The 14,927-nt window shown below is 36.6% G+C and overlaps 2 protein-coding genes across 3 annotated transcripts; both read right to left on the bottom strand.

The window, feature by feature from the left end:
• Positions 1-540: 540 nt before the first annotated feature.
• LOC105039580 (uncharacterized) lies at positions 541-1,980 on the bottom strand. 2 transcript variants are annotated; one of them, XM_073250892.1, is made up of 2 exons: positions 1,343-1,980; positions 541-1,252 (listed from the first exon to the last, which is right to left on the bottom strand). In XM_073250892.1, the coding sequence occupies exons 1-2, from the start codon at positions 1,670-1,672 to the stop codon at positions 683-685; spliced, it is 900 nt and encodes a 299-aa protein (XP_073106993.1). In that variant the 5' UTR covers positions 1,673-1,980; the 3' UTR covers positions 541-682. The 2 variants fall into 2 exon arrangements, with proteins under 2 accessions (XP_073106993.1, XP_010914074.1); XM_010915772.4 differs by having other exon boundaries at positions 541-1,978.
• Positions 1,981-5,755: 3,775 nt separating this feature from the next.
• Positions 5,756-7,225, bottom strand: LOC105039579 (uncharacterized). The gene has a single exon (XM_010915771.4). It carries the CDS (start codon positions 7,066-7,068, stop codon positions 6,022-6,024), a length of 1,047 nt encoding a protein of 348 aa, XP_010914073.3. The 5' UTR covers positions 7,069-7,225; the 3' UTR covers positions 5,756-6,021.
• Between the last annotated feature and the right edge of the window lie 7,702 nt (positions 7,226-14,927).

Raw genomic sequence — 14,927 nt, 5'->3', positions numbered from 1 at the left:
CCCAGCGCAACTTGAATGCTTTGTTGCCTTGGGCTCCTGACTATTAGACGTTTGGATGACAGGAATCTTCCCTCTTACTGTTTAACCTCAAACTTTTCTTAGAAACATGCTTAGACATCGAAGTTTCACTTCCCTTTTACTGTTTAACTTCAAACTTTCTGAGAAACATGTTTGAACATCAAAGTTACTTCAAATTAGAAAGTTAAGATATTGGTTTAGACCATGTTGACGTTTGGCCTTTCTATCTACATAAAGAAGAGTTTTAGCAACTTGGAATTGCCTTTAGTAGGTTAGAACCCTGGAAAAGTTCCAGGAGGCTGAGTGATAAATGCCTCTTCTCTCTACCGTTCTTGAGCTTTCCTTTCATAATTCAAATTAATCACCTCAGTAGAGGAACTCTATCAATGGGTTAGCTTGTGATCGACTGAGCTATAACTAAAAGCCTTGATAAGATTAGCACGATACTCTCGAAAGCTCTTTCTAAAAATTTCATCATGTTGCATCATCTGTGTGAAAGAAGAGTTTCCCATCATCTTGACACATCAAAAAGGAGAAACAAACACCAACTTTATTCTTGCATGATCAAGTAGTGAAAAAACCCATAGCCCTTGATGCATGGGAAATGAGGACAAACGAGAAGCTGGGAAAAAAAGGAAAAGAACAATACAATTCCCTAACTTTGTTAGGGAAGGACTTCACCATCACTGGAAGTAACAGACACCCTTGTGTAGGTGAAGTCCCCTGATACCTGTATCTCCCTTCCATGACTCTTATTGCACTCATAGTAGAACACTGTGTACACCATCTGGGAGAACATCTTCAACAGCAAGAGTATATTGAGCACAACTAGTCCAGTGGCCTGGTGAGTCACCAGATCGGATTGAAACCTCGTGATCCCAAAGCCATAGCCTCCCGTGAGAACACCATCAATCATTAGAAAGACGACAGCAATGAGAAACCCCTGTGCCCTTCTTCCCTTCACAAGATGTCCTGCCTTCTCCAATGCCTCCATTCCATAACAGTCATCTTCCAATACTGAGATCACCAACCCCATCATCCATACCATACCCAAATAGACGTACAAGAGACGTGCCAACAAGGCTAGCAGAGCACCGAGCACAATCAAAACCATCGATCCATGAGCATTCAGCATCAGAATAGCTATCAAGCACACTGAAGTTACTGTGTAACCGACAAATAAGAGGGTGAAGTAGATGCGTGTCACAAAAGGACGCTTCCATGTTCCTTTGATCTTTTGGAATAAATCCTTGGGTGTCAGTTGCTTCCCGGAGTAAATCACGGCAGAGGAATAGACAATGATCATCATGGAGAAGAAGGATACCATGTATGAAGCTGCTCCGAAGATTATATCAACATGCACAAAAACCTCGGCATCCTCTTTAATTTGGAGGAGTAAATTGTAGAACTGTGGGGTGCTTGGTTCCTTGCTGCTAAGGAGATATAGATTGATGATGAAGTTTAAGAGTAATGGATAGATGGAAATATAGTTACCTATCGAGAGGAGAGAGCTTGGAAGAAAGGCTACTAGCATGACAGGGAGCATGAGCTTCTTGTTTCTTGAAGGGATGTACATGGCCTCTCTGAGCATTCCCATGACACCTGATTGCTTGGATGAATTCATGCCAACTGATGAACCTTTGGCCATTGCCATTAAGTCCCTGTTTGCTCAAAAGTAGGGAGATGGTACATGTAGGAATGGTCCCTTGGAAGCCATTGATTGACTTCAATATATTGACCTGGACATTTTTAACCGCTTTCTTCCTTTTATTCTTTTATTCCTTCTCTATATAATTCGCATTGTACCATCGGCTCATCCAAAAGAAACTTCTCTACGGAACTCTTCTTTTCGAAGGGAGACTAAAAGGAGAAGACTGAGAAAACCAAACCCATATATTTTAGTCCATTGGATTTTGTTTGGAAATGACTTTGAGCTCCTCTCTTTCATCGCCAACCAAAGGACTTAGTATTCCACCTCCCAGGGAAATGCTTGGATTGAAGACCTTGTCCACAAAAGATAAGGATCGTTGCTTGTTAGTTTGAATTTGGCATGATCCTTCTATTAAATTCCAACCAAACTCTTTATATTGAGTAAATTATGTCAGCAACTGGCCATTTGCTCGTTAGGAATTCAATAAATCAAAGTCTATATTACTATTATCAATTTTTTAGGGCCAAGAATTAAATTAATGGTAATTTGACTAATTGACTCTTTCAACAAGAGGCACTTCTAGAATAATAAAAAAAATTTCTGTATCCATTTAATTCATTTAATGGGAATCTTTGGCGTGAGAGTGAGCAAACTCCATGCTTTTGCATAATTTTAGTTTTCACAAGATGCCCTTTCATCGGATACGAGAAAGGGATGGGGGTTGTATCTTTTGTACGAAAGAAAGATTCCCCTTCTTTTATATGAATCCATCGTTTGCTCATGTAATGGTCGCTTTAGGATCCATGCAGATAGATGTACGAACATGTTTGCATTGCTTTCAAATATGTGCAGAATGCGATCCAACGGTTGCCATCATGAAAAAAGATTGATCATTCTCTCATGCGAAAGATACGACCCGAACCCATGCAGAAGTGCAGAACATGTCCTTCAAGAAAGAATATTTGGAAAAGAAGAAGAAAAATACATGCAAAGGAGAAAAACCATGTAGTAGTGTGATGCACAAAATATAGGATCTAATCAGATTTTAGAATACTCGGGAGGCATTGGAGTGCTGCCAGCGAAACCCTTAACTGGTGGACGCTTGACACAGACCCACCAACAAACACTTTATAAAAGCCTTCAAGTTCTTTAACTTTTGCTTGTCTAATTCGTTTAGCGAAGCTCGACAAATTCAGAGAGCAACTTTTCTGGGAATAGAGAATCTATGGGTCTCTTGCAAGCTTTCATAATATTGTTATCCATTATTATCATAACAAGTAATACGGGACTAATTTAGCAAAGTAACAATGAATAATTAGGAATGAGCTTCCAAAGATTGGGAGACTCATCTGATGATGGTCGATATATTGAATTCCAAGATCGTTTGCTTTTTTTATTATTATTTTTTTTAATTTTTTCCTGTATTCCTTTGATTTTGAGGACTGTCAGGTGGATCCCCTATCCCATACTTGCACAAGAACACCAAATTGCAGAGTTCTAATGAAATATGGTGCCAATAAGGTGTCCTGGTTGGTATAATCTTTTGCTTGATTCATTCCACCTTATCAGACAATTCAAGTCCAAGTAATAAAGCTGCTAAGAGCAGTGAATTTGTCCATAAACTTTCAAGAGACAAGAATATTCGGATGCATGGACCTTTAGATAAATTAATTGAATCAACTCAAGCTTAAATGATGTCCTTTTGCTGGAAGATTCTGGTGGATGAGAACATAAATCTTTCTATGTTGACCCTCACACCATAGAGGAAAGTTTTAGATCGCAAGATTACAACATCTGTGTTCCATGCAAAAAGATGCAGAGCCACTCTAATTTCAGTTTTTTTGAGGAATCAAGGGTGCATCCGACCCTTGTAGAGTAGGAATTATGGTTTTCTTTCACTAATCTTTTAAAATCAGATTGGTCTGTAAATGTTTGAATCTCACTTATTGTTTCTCCAAAAATCTCCCTGAAACATAGTTGATCACACCATCAACAGAAGTTACATCCCAAGTACTTATTATGTTGGATTCTCTACTCCAGTTGCATGTTAAGTTTCCGATAATGCATGTAACTCATCACATATGAATTTTCAAAAAATAAAAAATAAAAAGAAGAAAAAAACAAAAATAAAATGAACAAGTGAAAATACTAACCCTTAAGAGGTATATGATATTATTCTTAAAAAGAAGGCACATGATGAGTCCATAGGGGAGATTATATGTACAAAATGGAATTTCAAGTTAGTAATTTCTATTGATTTTCTTATTGATTTTTTTATTTTTTTATTCTTCTTTAGTTCAGGTCGAAAATAAAAGAAGTTATCTTATATATATCAAAAAGATGTATAATCAAACCTATTTCTCGATTCAATAAAAGCCTAAAGAAGTGAATATGGTACCCAAATAACGATAGATATGTCAAAAGCAGGTCCGATTACACATATTCCTAATCCTAAACGAAAGAAAATGATCTTTCTTTTTCATTCCTTTCCTCCTTAATGAGATAAGAGAATTTCTTGTTTTTCACTAGAAAATTGATTCATATTTGAAGAGTGCATAACCACATGGATAAGCTCACGCCAATCCGTAAATTTTGGATCTAATTCAAAAAATTTTTTGAGAGGTATTGGGAAAGAATTGAAATGTAATAACATCGATTCATACAGATATCGTCAAGAAAAGATAAAGAAATGATAAACCACAAAATTTTGGTCAGATACAATTTTATATATTTTGACATTATGATTGTATCGTCCACCCTCCTCCAAGGTGGTAGCTAATAACATGCTATAAATTCTCTCAATGCAAAATTCAACTTTTTGAATTTTGAATTGAGAGAATTTATGGCATGTTATTAGTAGCAAGGAACATCAGTGGTGGTTGTCAACATGGAGTTCATAAAGGAATGGCTTCACAATCTTACCAGAAATTACAAGCCACAAACCTAATTAGCTGATGCAAAACCTTAACTACTGGTGTGTATTTAGTACAACTAGGTGAATACAGACCAAAGGAAGTTTTTAGGATCAAATAGAGAAATTTAATGTGCAGAAGGGTGTATTTCAGTAAGATTGACCCTTTTGCCTAGCAATAGCCTGACCAAGTTTTGCCCCAGGATATCACCATACAAGGTGAGAAACATGAGCAACTGACATCAAAACTGCATCTGCTTAAAAAGAGAAAAAATTGAAACAGCAAGAGAAGTTTGCAGACATGATGTAGATGATCAAGACCACTATAACATATAGTAGTTTGACATGATCATGATCATTAATTTCCTAATCTAAAGATGGGCAGGTTGTGCGTCTCCTTCGCAATTGGATTATAAACCGGTTCCCATCATATGTAAGCTCAATCAAACACCGTTCCTTCCTAATTAATTAACAGACTTTGATTGGTCCTGTATCGAGTAAAATGGTGGCAATTAATACAACAGTTAAGAAATCTTACATCTACGACCGGCACAGAGAGTTCCATAGAAGACAAATAAGATCGAACCAGTAGTGAATGGCCCAAGACCCGTACCATGCGGGTGTAATCATCCTGGGTTGAGATCCAGCACCAACCACACAAAAAGCTCTTTGCACGAATCTGGAAGATGTTATATCCACTCCCAAGATCAAAACTTCTCCTTGCACTAGCACCCTTTGTGAATGTTCACACTCTTAATGCCGTCACGCACCCGAAAGTAGTGGTCCGCAAGTGAAGGACGGTGGACGGACAGAGACTTCAATGTCTCACGTCCCTTTCATTTATTTATTTCCACTACTATAAAGTGCAAATATGTGAAAAAAATATAAAAAAACAAAACATAAAGGTCTTCTTAATCCTAACATAGTTTTAGTTATCCGTACAAAAAAAAAAAAAGAAAAAAGAAAAAGAGCGACACAAAAGTGACGAGTAATCTCTCAAGAACAATCCAAGATTTGACAAGCCATACCTCAATTCAACGACATAGTTTTATGATAAACATTCACACCCATATTAATCCCTTAATTAAAAAGCACAAACACATTCTCAGACACACACCAACAACAGAATAAACAATAAGGCAGCAAAGAAGCACACCAGCAAAGACAGTCAGCAGTGACACTTCAAATCTCTTATTAAATATTAACATCATCCAAGCAAAGTGAAATGGATCATTCATCATTTCTCATTCAAACCCAGGGTAGATCTCATATTAAATTGAAAAAGAAACCTATCGACAGTCCATTTCTTGCACTCCCATATCATAGTTTGATATTAACACCATATTGTATGAAGCTATCGTATGCAAAGCATCCTCCACATACCAAATAGATACCAGTCTTAAAGCTATTTTCAGTGCGTCTCTCTATTTTCAATCCAAGCTCATGGGAAAGTAGTTGCTTCAAATTTGACATCAGCAGCAGCAGCAGCAGGCAAACTGGTGTAAATAACTCCTCTTTCAATTTTAACCATCTCATCCAACCCATGGCTCTTCCTGCACTCATAGTAGAACACCGTATACACTGCCATGGCATACATGTTCAAAAGAGCACTGGCGGCCGCCGCAAGGAACCCAATCCTTAGCTGATCCTCCAACGGTGGCGGGGGCGGCGGCGGCGGCAGCGGCGGGGGCGGCGGCGGCGTGTTCCCCGACATCATCAAAAACGCAAAAACCCCATAGATCACCATCTTGAGCAGCAGCAGGATGAAGGTGAGAGTCCAACCTTTCTTCTTGTTGCCGATGAAGAGCTCCACCGACAACGAGAGCGCGCCGATCCCCCAAGTCTCCTCCACCACCGTGATGACGAAGCTCATCGACCACCTCGTCCACAGATAGATGAAAATGGAGACCGCCACAACGGAGAGGCCGAACCCAGAAGTCATCAGATATTTGGAATCATCGCAGAGCAACATGGCAGCGCCGATCACCAGCGAAGATAAGAGCCCGAAGCCCAGGCTCAGGAGAACGACGTAGAGCCTGGTGACAAGCGTCTGATACCAGCGGCGAGCGACCCTCGCGAGGAGCTCTTTGGGAGTCAGGGGAGTGCCGGCGTAGGCCATGGCGAAGCTGTAGACGGTGGCGAGGAGGAGGAGGAGGGAGGCGAAGAAGGAGAGGAGGGTGATGATGGACTCGAAGCCGGCGACTTGCTTGAGGTCGTTCTTGATCTCGACGAGAACGTGGGAGAATTCCGGGCCCGGGGGGGCAGGATCTTTGAGGAGCATGGAGAGCTTGGAGAATAAGTCGATCAGGACAGGGGAGATGCAGGAGAAGTTGGCGTAGAAGACACAGGAAGAGTAGAAGAGAGTAAGGACAAGGAGGGGGAAGAAGAAGATGGCAGTCTTGGCGGGGAGCTGCAAAGCCCGCCATAGGATCTGGAGGACACCAGCGGAGTCAGAGGAGGCTGCCATGGTCTTGGAGTATAAGAACATAGTCCTCAGGACTTGGAAATTCCCTGGGTTTGAGGGGAGGAAGTGGGGGGGAGAGAGGAGGATTTCTTTTGCTGTGCTCTGGTAGAGGCCAAGGATTAGGACTTGGGATAAGATTGTTACTGTTGTGGTGGAAGGAGGAGAAAGAAGAAGACCACCGTCAGCTTTGGGTACAGCCTTGGTGTCAGATATGCTTTAATAATTAGTCCTGGATTGGATGTTTTGGCCACACACCTTTGCGTTGGATGCCATGCAACTGATAAGCTACAACTAAGCCAAACTATGCGAGCCACGGTTTGAAGCAAGTTGAAGGGCACCCGTGTTAGGTGGAGAGAGTCTTTTGTGCACGTCGTGGTGCAATAAAAATAGCGTGGAGCATTTAAGAGTATATAATTATTATTTTTTAATATTAATAAATTTATTTTTTATTAAAAATTTTAAATAATATAAATATTTTTTATTTTAAAAAATTTATAATATTTTATGATCATATTATAATATCCCGCCGCTAACTTATGATTTCTTATATACAAAAAATCATAATTTTTTTTAGAAGTGTAGGATATTTTTATTATTAAAAATATATAAAATATTTAAATAATAAAAATATTTTTTTATGATATTTTGTGGTTAAATTATAAATAAAAAATTATAATTTAGTTGTAGGATGTCATAATATCATCATAAAATGTTATAATTTTTTTTAAAAAATATATTTTTATTATTTAAAATTTTAAATAAAAAATAAATTAAATATATATTGAAAAACGATGATCACATAGTCCAATCAAATAGAATAATATATTTTGTTTATATCACATATAGTATATAAAAAATTACTCAAGTTAGATATAGAGAGCGTGTGGGCCTTAATAGCATCACGTTGCTGTCCTGAATCCCTGATGGAGGATGATTGAGTCTAATAACTACACATTTGACACATTTGATGGGTTGTATGTCCGACTAGTTGGCTTTGTATTTTGGGTGTGATTTACGTTCGTTGCACAGCGGAAAAAAAAAAAAAAAAAAAAAAAAGGGTAACTATAGTCTAAATAATTTCGTCCACGTTGTTTTGCAGGTGACGCTGGAAACACTAATCCGCCCCTTCTTAGCTTAAGATAAGACACAACTGCTGACCATCAGATGGTACTGAATGCACATTACTTGTAGATTCTAAAATTCTCCATCACTCATAAATTAATTTGTAGATTCTAAGATTCTTCGTCACTCATAAATTAATTTAGATTTTGCATCCTACTAATTAGTTTTTCATTAAGTTGTGCTCCGGTGATCTCAATATATACCATTCAATCTACGAGCCTAGATAGTTGTAGATCGCCAACTGATGACTATTTGTATACAAGGGCAAATCATCGGCGGGTGTGACAGTGGAGGCTTCTCCTTGAAGCACTATTAATTACATATTGCTAATGTTGTTGTTTTAACCTTTTATCTTTTGAATAATAAATATCGTATGGTCATACATTCCGTTTCATCAAAAAAAAGAAAAGAAAAATCTACTAGCCCAGCTTCTAAAGCCCACGTAGAAGAGCAGTTTCTAGGGACCATCATGTCATCTTATGCTCAGATGTCGTGAAGATTTTTGAATGGTGTGGGGTAGGAATCACGTCTTGGGCAGGTGGTCGGTCATTTTTGGATGTATTAATTGAAGAAGTTAGAAACAAAACCAAATGTTCAGAAAAACGTACGTGTCAAGTGATGACAACTCAAATTGATAACAGCCCATCAAAGAAGCCAAAATTCTCAACCACGAGTATCCTACCAACATGTCCCATCCTTTGAGGGGAAGGGTGATATGATGCACCGCTTTAAAAATGAATAGCTGTGATAGATAGTATGCATTGCCCTGTGATGTACGCCGATGTGATATAATTTCTTCTATCTATGGGCCCAAGGGAAGTAGCTCATGATCCTTCCATTATTTTGTTGGAGAAGTTTTTTGTGCACCGCAGGCGGTGCACAAAATTCAATATAAAATATATCATTTTATTTAATTAATTTATATAATTATTATTTTTAATATATATTTAATATTTATAAATAATTTTTTTATTAAAAAAATTTATATAATAAAAATATTATTATTTTTAAAAAAAATTATGACATTCTATGACGTATTATAAATCAGGATGTCATAATATGGTATAGAATATCATAATATGAAATAAATATTTTTATGCAATTATTTTTTAACGTACATTTAATATGTATAGATAAATTTTTTTATTTAAAAATTTTAAATAATAAAAATATTTTTATTTTTTATAAAAAATTATGACATCTTATACATATTATGATATCCCGTAGATAAAAATTATGATTTTTTGAATACAGAATGTTATAATTTGGACATTTGATGTCATAATTTTATCAAAAAATAAAATTATTTTTGTTATATAAAATTTTTAAATAAAAAATTTAATTTATAATTATTAAATATATATTAAAAAATAATAATTATATAAATTAATTAAATAAAATGATAAATTTTATAATAAATTTTTTACGCTGCATGCGGTGCACAAAGAATTTGCCTATTTTGTTGTTTACGTTAGAGAAGGGGAAGAGAAATAGAAACAGCTGGATCGCTAAAGTTCCGTGGTGGATGTTTCAACATTTTGCAAGATTTGGAAATACTATCACGTACTGTGGAAGTATCAATGAGCTGACAAGAATAGGTGATTTTCAATGTGTGAACTAAAGAAAGATATGGGTGCGAAACAAAGTTTTCAAAGGATGGCGCCAGGTGAAAACAAGTAGTTGTAGCAATTGATGCGCACATAAAAGCCCGCCTCATTTTTCTTCCGCACGTACCCACCAACCACGTCTTATCAACTTGGTCAGATGCCAAGTTTCCACCCACAACGACAGCAGGTGTGACAACACTTAATTTCATTAATAATTTATTATCTTTTAAGAAAAATTATCTTCAAAAAAAAATTTATTTTTGAATAAATTCATAGAACTTGAAAGTCTATTTTTGAACAATTTCATAGACTTAAACCAAGGACCTATTCATCATTTTTAGGCTTTTAATCAGAGAATATGGTATGAAACTAAATTCAAGTGGATGGTGCCAGCAGCGACTCACATGATGTGATTTATCAAATAATTTTTTTTAATAATAGCTTATCAAACAAAATTAATATAATAAATAAAAATAATTCAATAATTATTTTATTATTATTATCTAAAAATTTTATCTTGCATGGCATACAAGATGAAGTACTATTCATTATGTATTTATTTTGACAGTGATTGATAATAAAAAAATATAATAATTAATATAATATATAATCATATTGATATATTTGATATAAAATAAATATTTTTTATTTTTTTAATAATAGAAGAGGTGGTTTTATCTGATTTTTTTTTTTTTGAATACAAATTTCAGCCAATTTTTATTAATTGTTAAATGAAAAAAACAATATGCAGAGGACTATTTTTGTGCTCTTATCCTCCAACATTGACAGATGACTTCATACCACACACGGATAAACGAGATGTCTCGGTAAGAGCCACAACATGATGGACTACATATGCAAGTATAATATATGCCCGCTAGTTTGTACCAAAATGTGTACTATGCATCTCAAAATATTTGAGAAGTGTTAAAAATATCATCATGATATTTAGTCTTACACTGGCCACAAATGCAGATCATAATCATCAGCTAGTGTACGTTATGAGGCACTAGCTATTGATCCAATAAACAGCCGCCTTGTTTCTAGATATAGAGTTAATGAGAAATAAAGGATGGGGCAGCTAGGGTTATAGGAGTCCCAAGCTTTTAAATGGTATGAAAGAACAAAGATGTCGGTAGCATCGTCCATGCCACTGGAGGTTTAATCACTGTCGGACCAGATGTCGGTAACAAAGTATCGGCCGTCTGGTTTACAATCATCACTTCAAAGTCATTCTATCTTCACTTGATTTTATGTTTTCAACTTTTTAAGTTTTGGACTGTATACATCCTGTAAACTTTTGGCACTATGTCACCGTTTACTTCTATTGTTTTCATATTTCTTATTTCCTTCAATTGTATTCTATATCTATATGCTGCTGGTTTTGTAATGTTAAAGTTTTGCTACCTGTAATTGATTGCTATTTTGTTTATATGCAACCTGTTCACTTATTGTATAGTCCCTGTATAAATAAAGGTTATGCTTTTCTAAAAAAAAAAAAAAAAAGTTTCTATTGGCTTTCCAAATTTCACGTGAGTCACGGGCCATCCGGATTATGGATTTGATTGACGGAGTTGTTGTTGGACGCATTGATCAAAGAAATTGATGCGAAGCCAAAGTGGATGGGATCTCATCGAGTGGTTGCAGGACAGCAAGCCAAATGGTCCATCAACGGAGCTCACAAAGTGAAGATGTTGAGATATTTCATTGGCGCTATTCTTCTGTCGCGTCTTGGGCAACGCTTTCTTGAGGGTCACTTTCCAGCACTTGCTTGCAAATGTGGTGCCAAGCCACATTGGTTAATAACTTCGTTTTTTTTTCTCTTGATGGATTTATCATGCCATTGGAATGATAAAATTTCTTTCAGCTTTTTATATCATGACAATAAAGCTCAATTGCATATCGACCGTGGTAAAGTCATTTTACCACTTAAAACTCTAATCAATTTGATTCTGGTCTGGAGAGAGGATCTATCATATTTATTAGATACTTCTTAGGTTAGGACTAAAAATTGATCGAATATTGGTACATTCATATTTTTAACAAATATGAGAATATCGATATTAAAAAGATATCAAAATTAGCATGCATATATGTTCTAAATGAATACAAGTACGAATTGGACATTAAGTATATCTATACCTATTCAGAACAGATACAAGCCAGATATTCATAATATCCATATTTTTCTATCCTAATATAAATATAGATTGGATATTATTCCATGATATTAGAATCATTTAAAGGAGAACCAAAAGTGAAAAAGAAGTGTGAAGGTCAAGAACAAATTATCTTGGTTTTAGGAATAATTCAAATGATTCGGGAGGCATGTTAGCTTATTCTTGAAAATGATGATGATTGGTTTTATTCAATTGCCCAATCTCACCAACTTGTTCCCTTCTCTTCTTCTTGGAACTTTTTCGCTTTGGTAATTAATACCTCATGTTAGAAGTTCTTATTGGTCTGATAAAATCATTGGAGGGTCATGGAGGGGAGGGGTGGCTATTCATAGCAAAATTTTTAGGATTCTGTCAGAGTCTGATAATACTCAGAGTCTATTTTCCTTCTGAACTTGTTAGAGGAGAAGATTACTATCGAGATTCTTCCTCCAATTGATTTTTTTTTAAAATCTTTTTTTATCTTTTTTTGGTTCGGATGGGAACATGGGCCGAATTAGTGATAGGCTAGTCTAATGGACCCAACCATCACATAATTTGCTCGACTCGTTTGAAAGGATGTTTGGTTCGCAACTGGAATCAGAATTGAAATCAGAATCATAGTGGATTGGAATAGAAATTGGAATGGCTATATTCTCGAAGCATTTGATTAGTGACTGGTATTAGAATCAAAATTAGAATGAAGATTTAAATCTTTAGGAGAGAGTCAATATTAAGTCTTAAGAGGATTGGACCATTCTCATTCTACTTCGAAATCAGAATTAGAATAGAACTTGTTCCTGCAAATCTTCAACGAGATAGTTGGCCAAGAGCTGAGGTGTTGCACATGATTATCGGAGGATAGCAGACCTACAAAATCAAGTCCGCTTGTCGGAAGTTGTCCAATAGGGGATCTTTTGATACTTAAGTCAGTCGGAGATAAAAAATAGTAGAAAGAACCAAAGCACGAAAGCCAAGAGCTCAGTGAAAAAATCTTACCCCCATCCCTCGACTTACCCCCCTCTATGTAGGGTGAAAAATGCCGTTCTGTGTAACTTCCACACCCTAGAATATAAGACATGAGAGTTAATATATTTAGTAGATGGTTACCTCATTAACCATTATTAAAATCGAATAATGGACCATTAGTGGGTATTTATTGCATCCCATGACCTCATGATTGCGGATGGTTAGTACCCACATCGAATAACTATCGCTTGATCCCTATTTTTTCGAGATCAAGATAGTTGGTAAAATATCGAGAAAATCGTCAGCCGAATATCATATAGAGACTTTGATTGTATGTTGGACTTAGTCGGCTGAATCTCGAATTGGATCGTCGGTTGACATCAAAGTCGATGTGGTCTTCTTGGTCAGTTGTCCACTCAGTCGATTGTGAGCCGAGGATCTACCCCAATACTTGTCCCTCAACTCCTGAGTCCAATGAAATAGTAGCATTGAACGAAAGGAGTTAATCAATATTTTGAACTTCGTGCCTGATTTTGAGTCCTTTCTTTTGGTGAGACGTGCAGCTATTTTATCATTTTATCATCTTGTGGAGTGTGCAGCTATTTTATCGCATCATGAGACGTGCGTTGGCTCCGTCATTTCATAGGATGTGCAACAGTTATTGTTGCGGATCGTCCGAAAAGATCTTCCATAATGATTACGAAAGATTGTGTAGCAAAGTAATGATTCTTGAGTGGTTCAAGTCAGCCACATGTCGGTCGGTTATTTGCTCGATTGGTTTTCTCACAGATCTGACCGACTTGCAAGGAACCACCAATCCTCGGCCTTAGGACGTGGATGAAGTACAAAGAAAGCTCGAAAAAGAGATACACTGGGACTAGTTGGAATCATATGACACAACAGAGCAAAATTGATAATTAATCGAATAAAATTTAGGATAAATTCGGTAGGATAGATCTTATAATAGTCAAAAATATTTCGAACAAAATCCAAAATTGAGAAAAGAAGGCCTGCCTGTAGGTTCTCCACATAAATAGCTATTTGACCTAGAGGAGGAGAGATCACTCGATCTTTTGGATCGGGTGCATAAAGCTGAAATTGCTTCATGATATGATATTATTTTTGGAGCCGAAGAATTATGGTTTTGATCATAGAAGATGCTTCTACGATCGGATCTGGAAGGGAGTGATCAATCGGACTAATCGATCGACTACTCCGAGAAGGTTCTAGACTAGAAGATCTATCTTCATCTTCTCTAACCTTACCCTTATCCTTTCTATTGCTACTAGCCATTAACAACGACAGAGAAAATTGAAAAAGAAGCAAAGGGAAGGAGAAAAGGCCAATCTGAAAGCAAAGAAAAGCTCTGGAGACCATGAAGATGAGGAGAAGAAGATGATTCCTTTCAATGGAGCTCTCGACACCCACGAAAAAACTTTTGGGTTCTCAGAGTTGCAGAAAATTCAAATGAAGGAGGAAAGCGATCTTTATATAGAACTCACCGATGGTTGAGATAAATTCATTCAAATCAAGATTCTCTCAGATCCTGACACATGGTAATGTTAGGGCCGAACATCATTTGGACATTTCAATGCACCTACCGCTTGATAAAGACACGTCAACATGATCCACATGAATCGTCAAGAACCAATAATCGTCGAACACGTGGCGGTACCCGATGGATCAAAATCAAATCAACTGAATCGTCCCACCATCCGATCGATTGCAACATTAAATAACCATCCTCTCGATTTGATATACTAATGATGATTGCACGATCATCAGAACGATAAAATGGTTGGAAATTTTTTATTTTTGAAAGGATCATTAATTCCTACAATCAAAATGATCACAGAATCGGAGCTCAAAATCATGACAGGAGATACGCTGATTCCCATCATCCAATTTATCGAGTCACTTTGGACTTAGGAGTGGGGGGCAAGTATTGGGATAATAGGATTTGCTCTCCCCAATTCAAGGTTGGTTCCTCGACTCAACGAGGAACATGAAGAATGGCCGACTGTCTATC

Source organism: Elaeis guineensis, chromosome 1, assembly GCF_000442705.2.
Source record: "Elaeis guineensis isolate ETL-2024a chromosome 1, EG11, whole genome shotgun sequence".
NCBI lineage: Eukaryota > Viridiplantae > Streptophyta > Magnoliopsida > Arecales > Arecaceae > Elaeis > Elaeis guineensis.
The sequence above is the reverse complement of the archived record's forward strand: the minus strand, read 5'-3'. Positions and strand labels throughout refer to the sequence as shown.

What these genes read in the sequence shown, in the direction of transcription:
- LOC105039579 (XM_010915771.4), bottom strand. Translation starts at nt 7,068, where the DNA reads ATGTTCTTATACTCCAAGACCATGGCAGCCTCCTCTGACTCCGCTGGT.
- LOC105039580 (XM_010915772.4), bottom strand. Translation starts at nt 1,672, where the DNA reads ATGGCAATGGCCAAAGGTTCATCAGTTGGCATGAATTCATCCAAGCAA.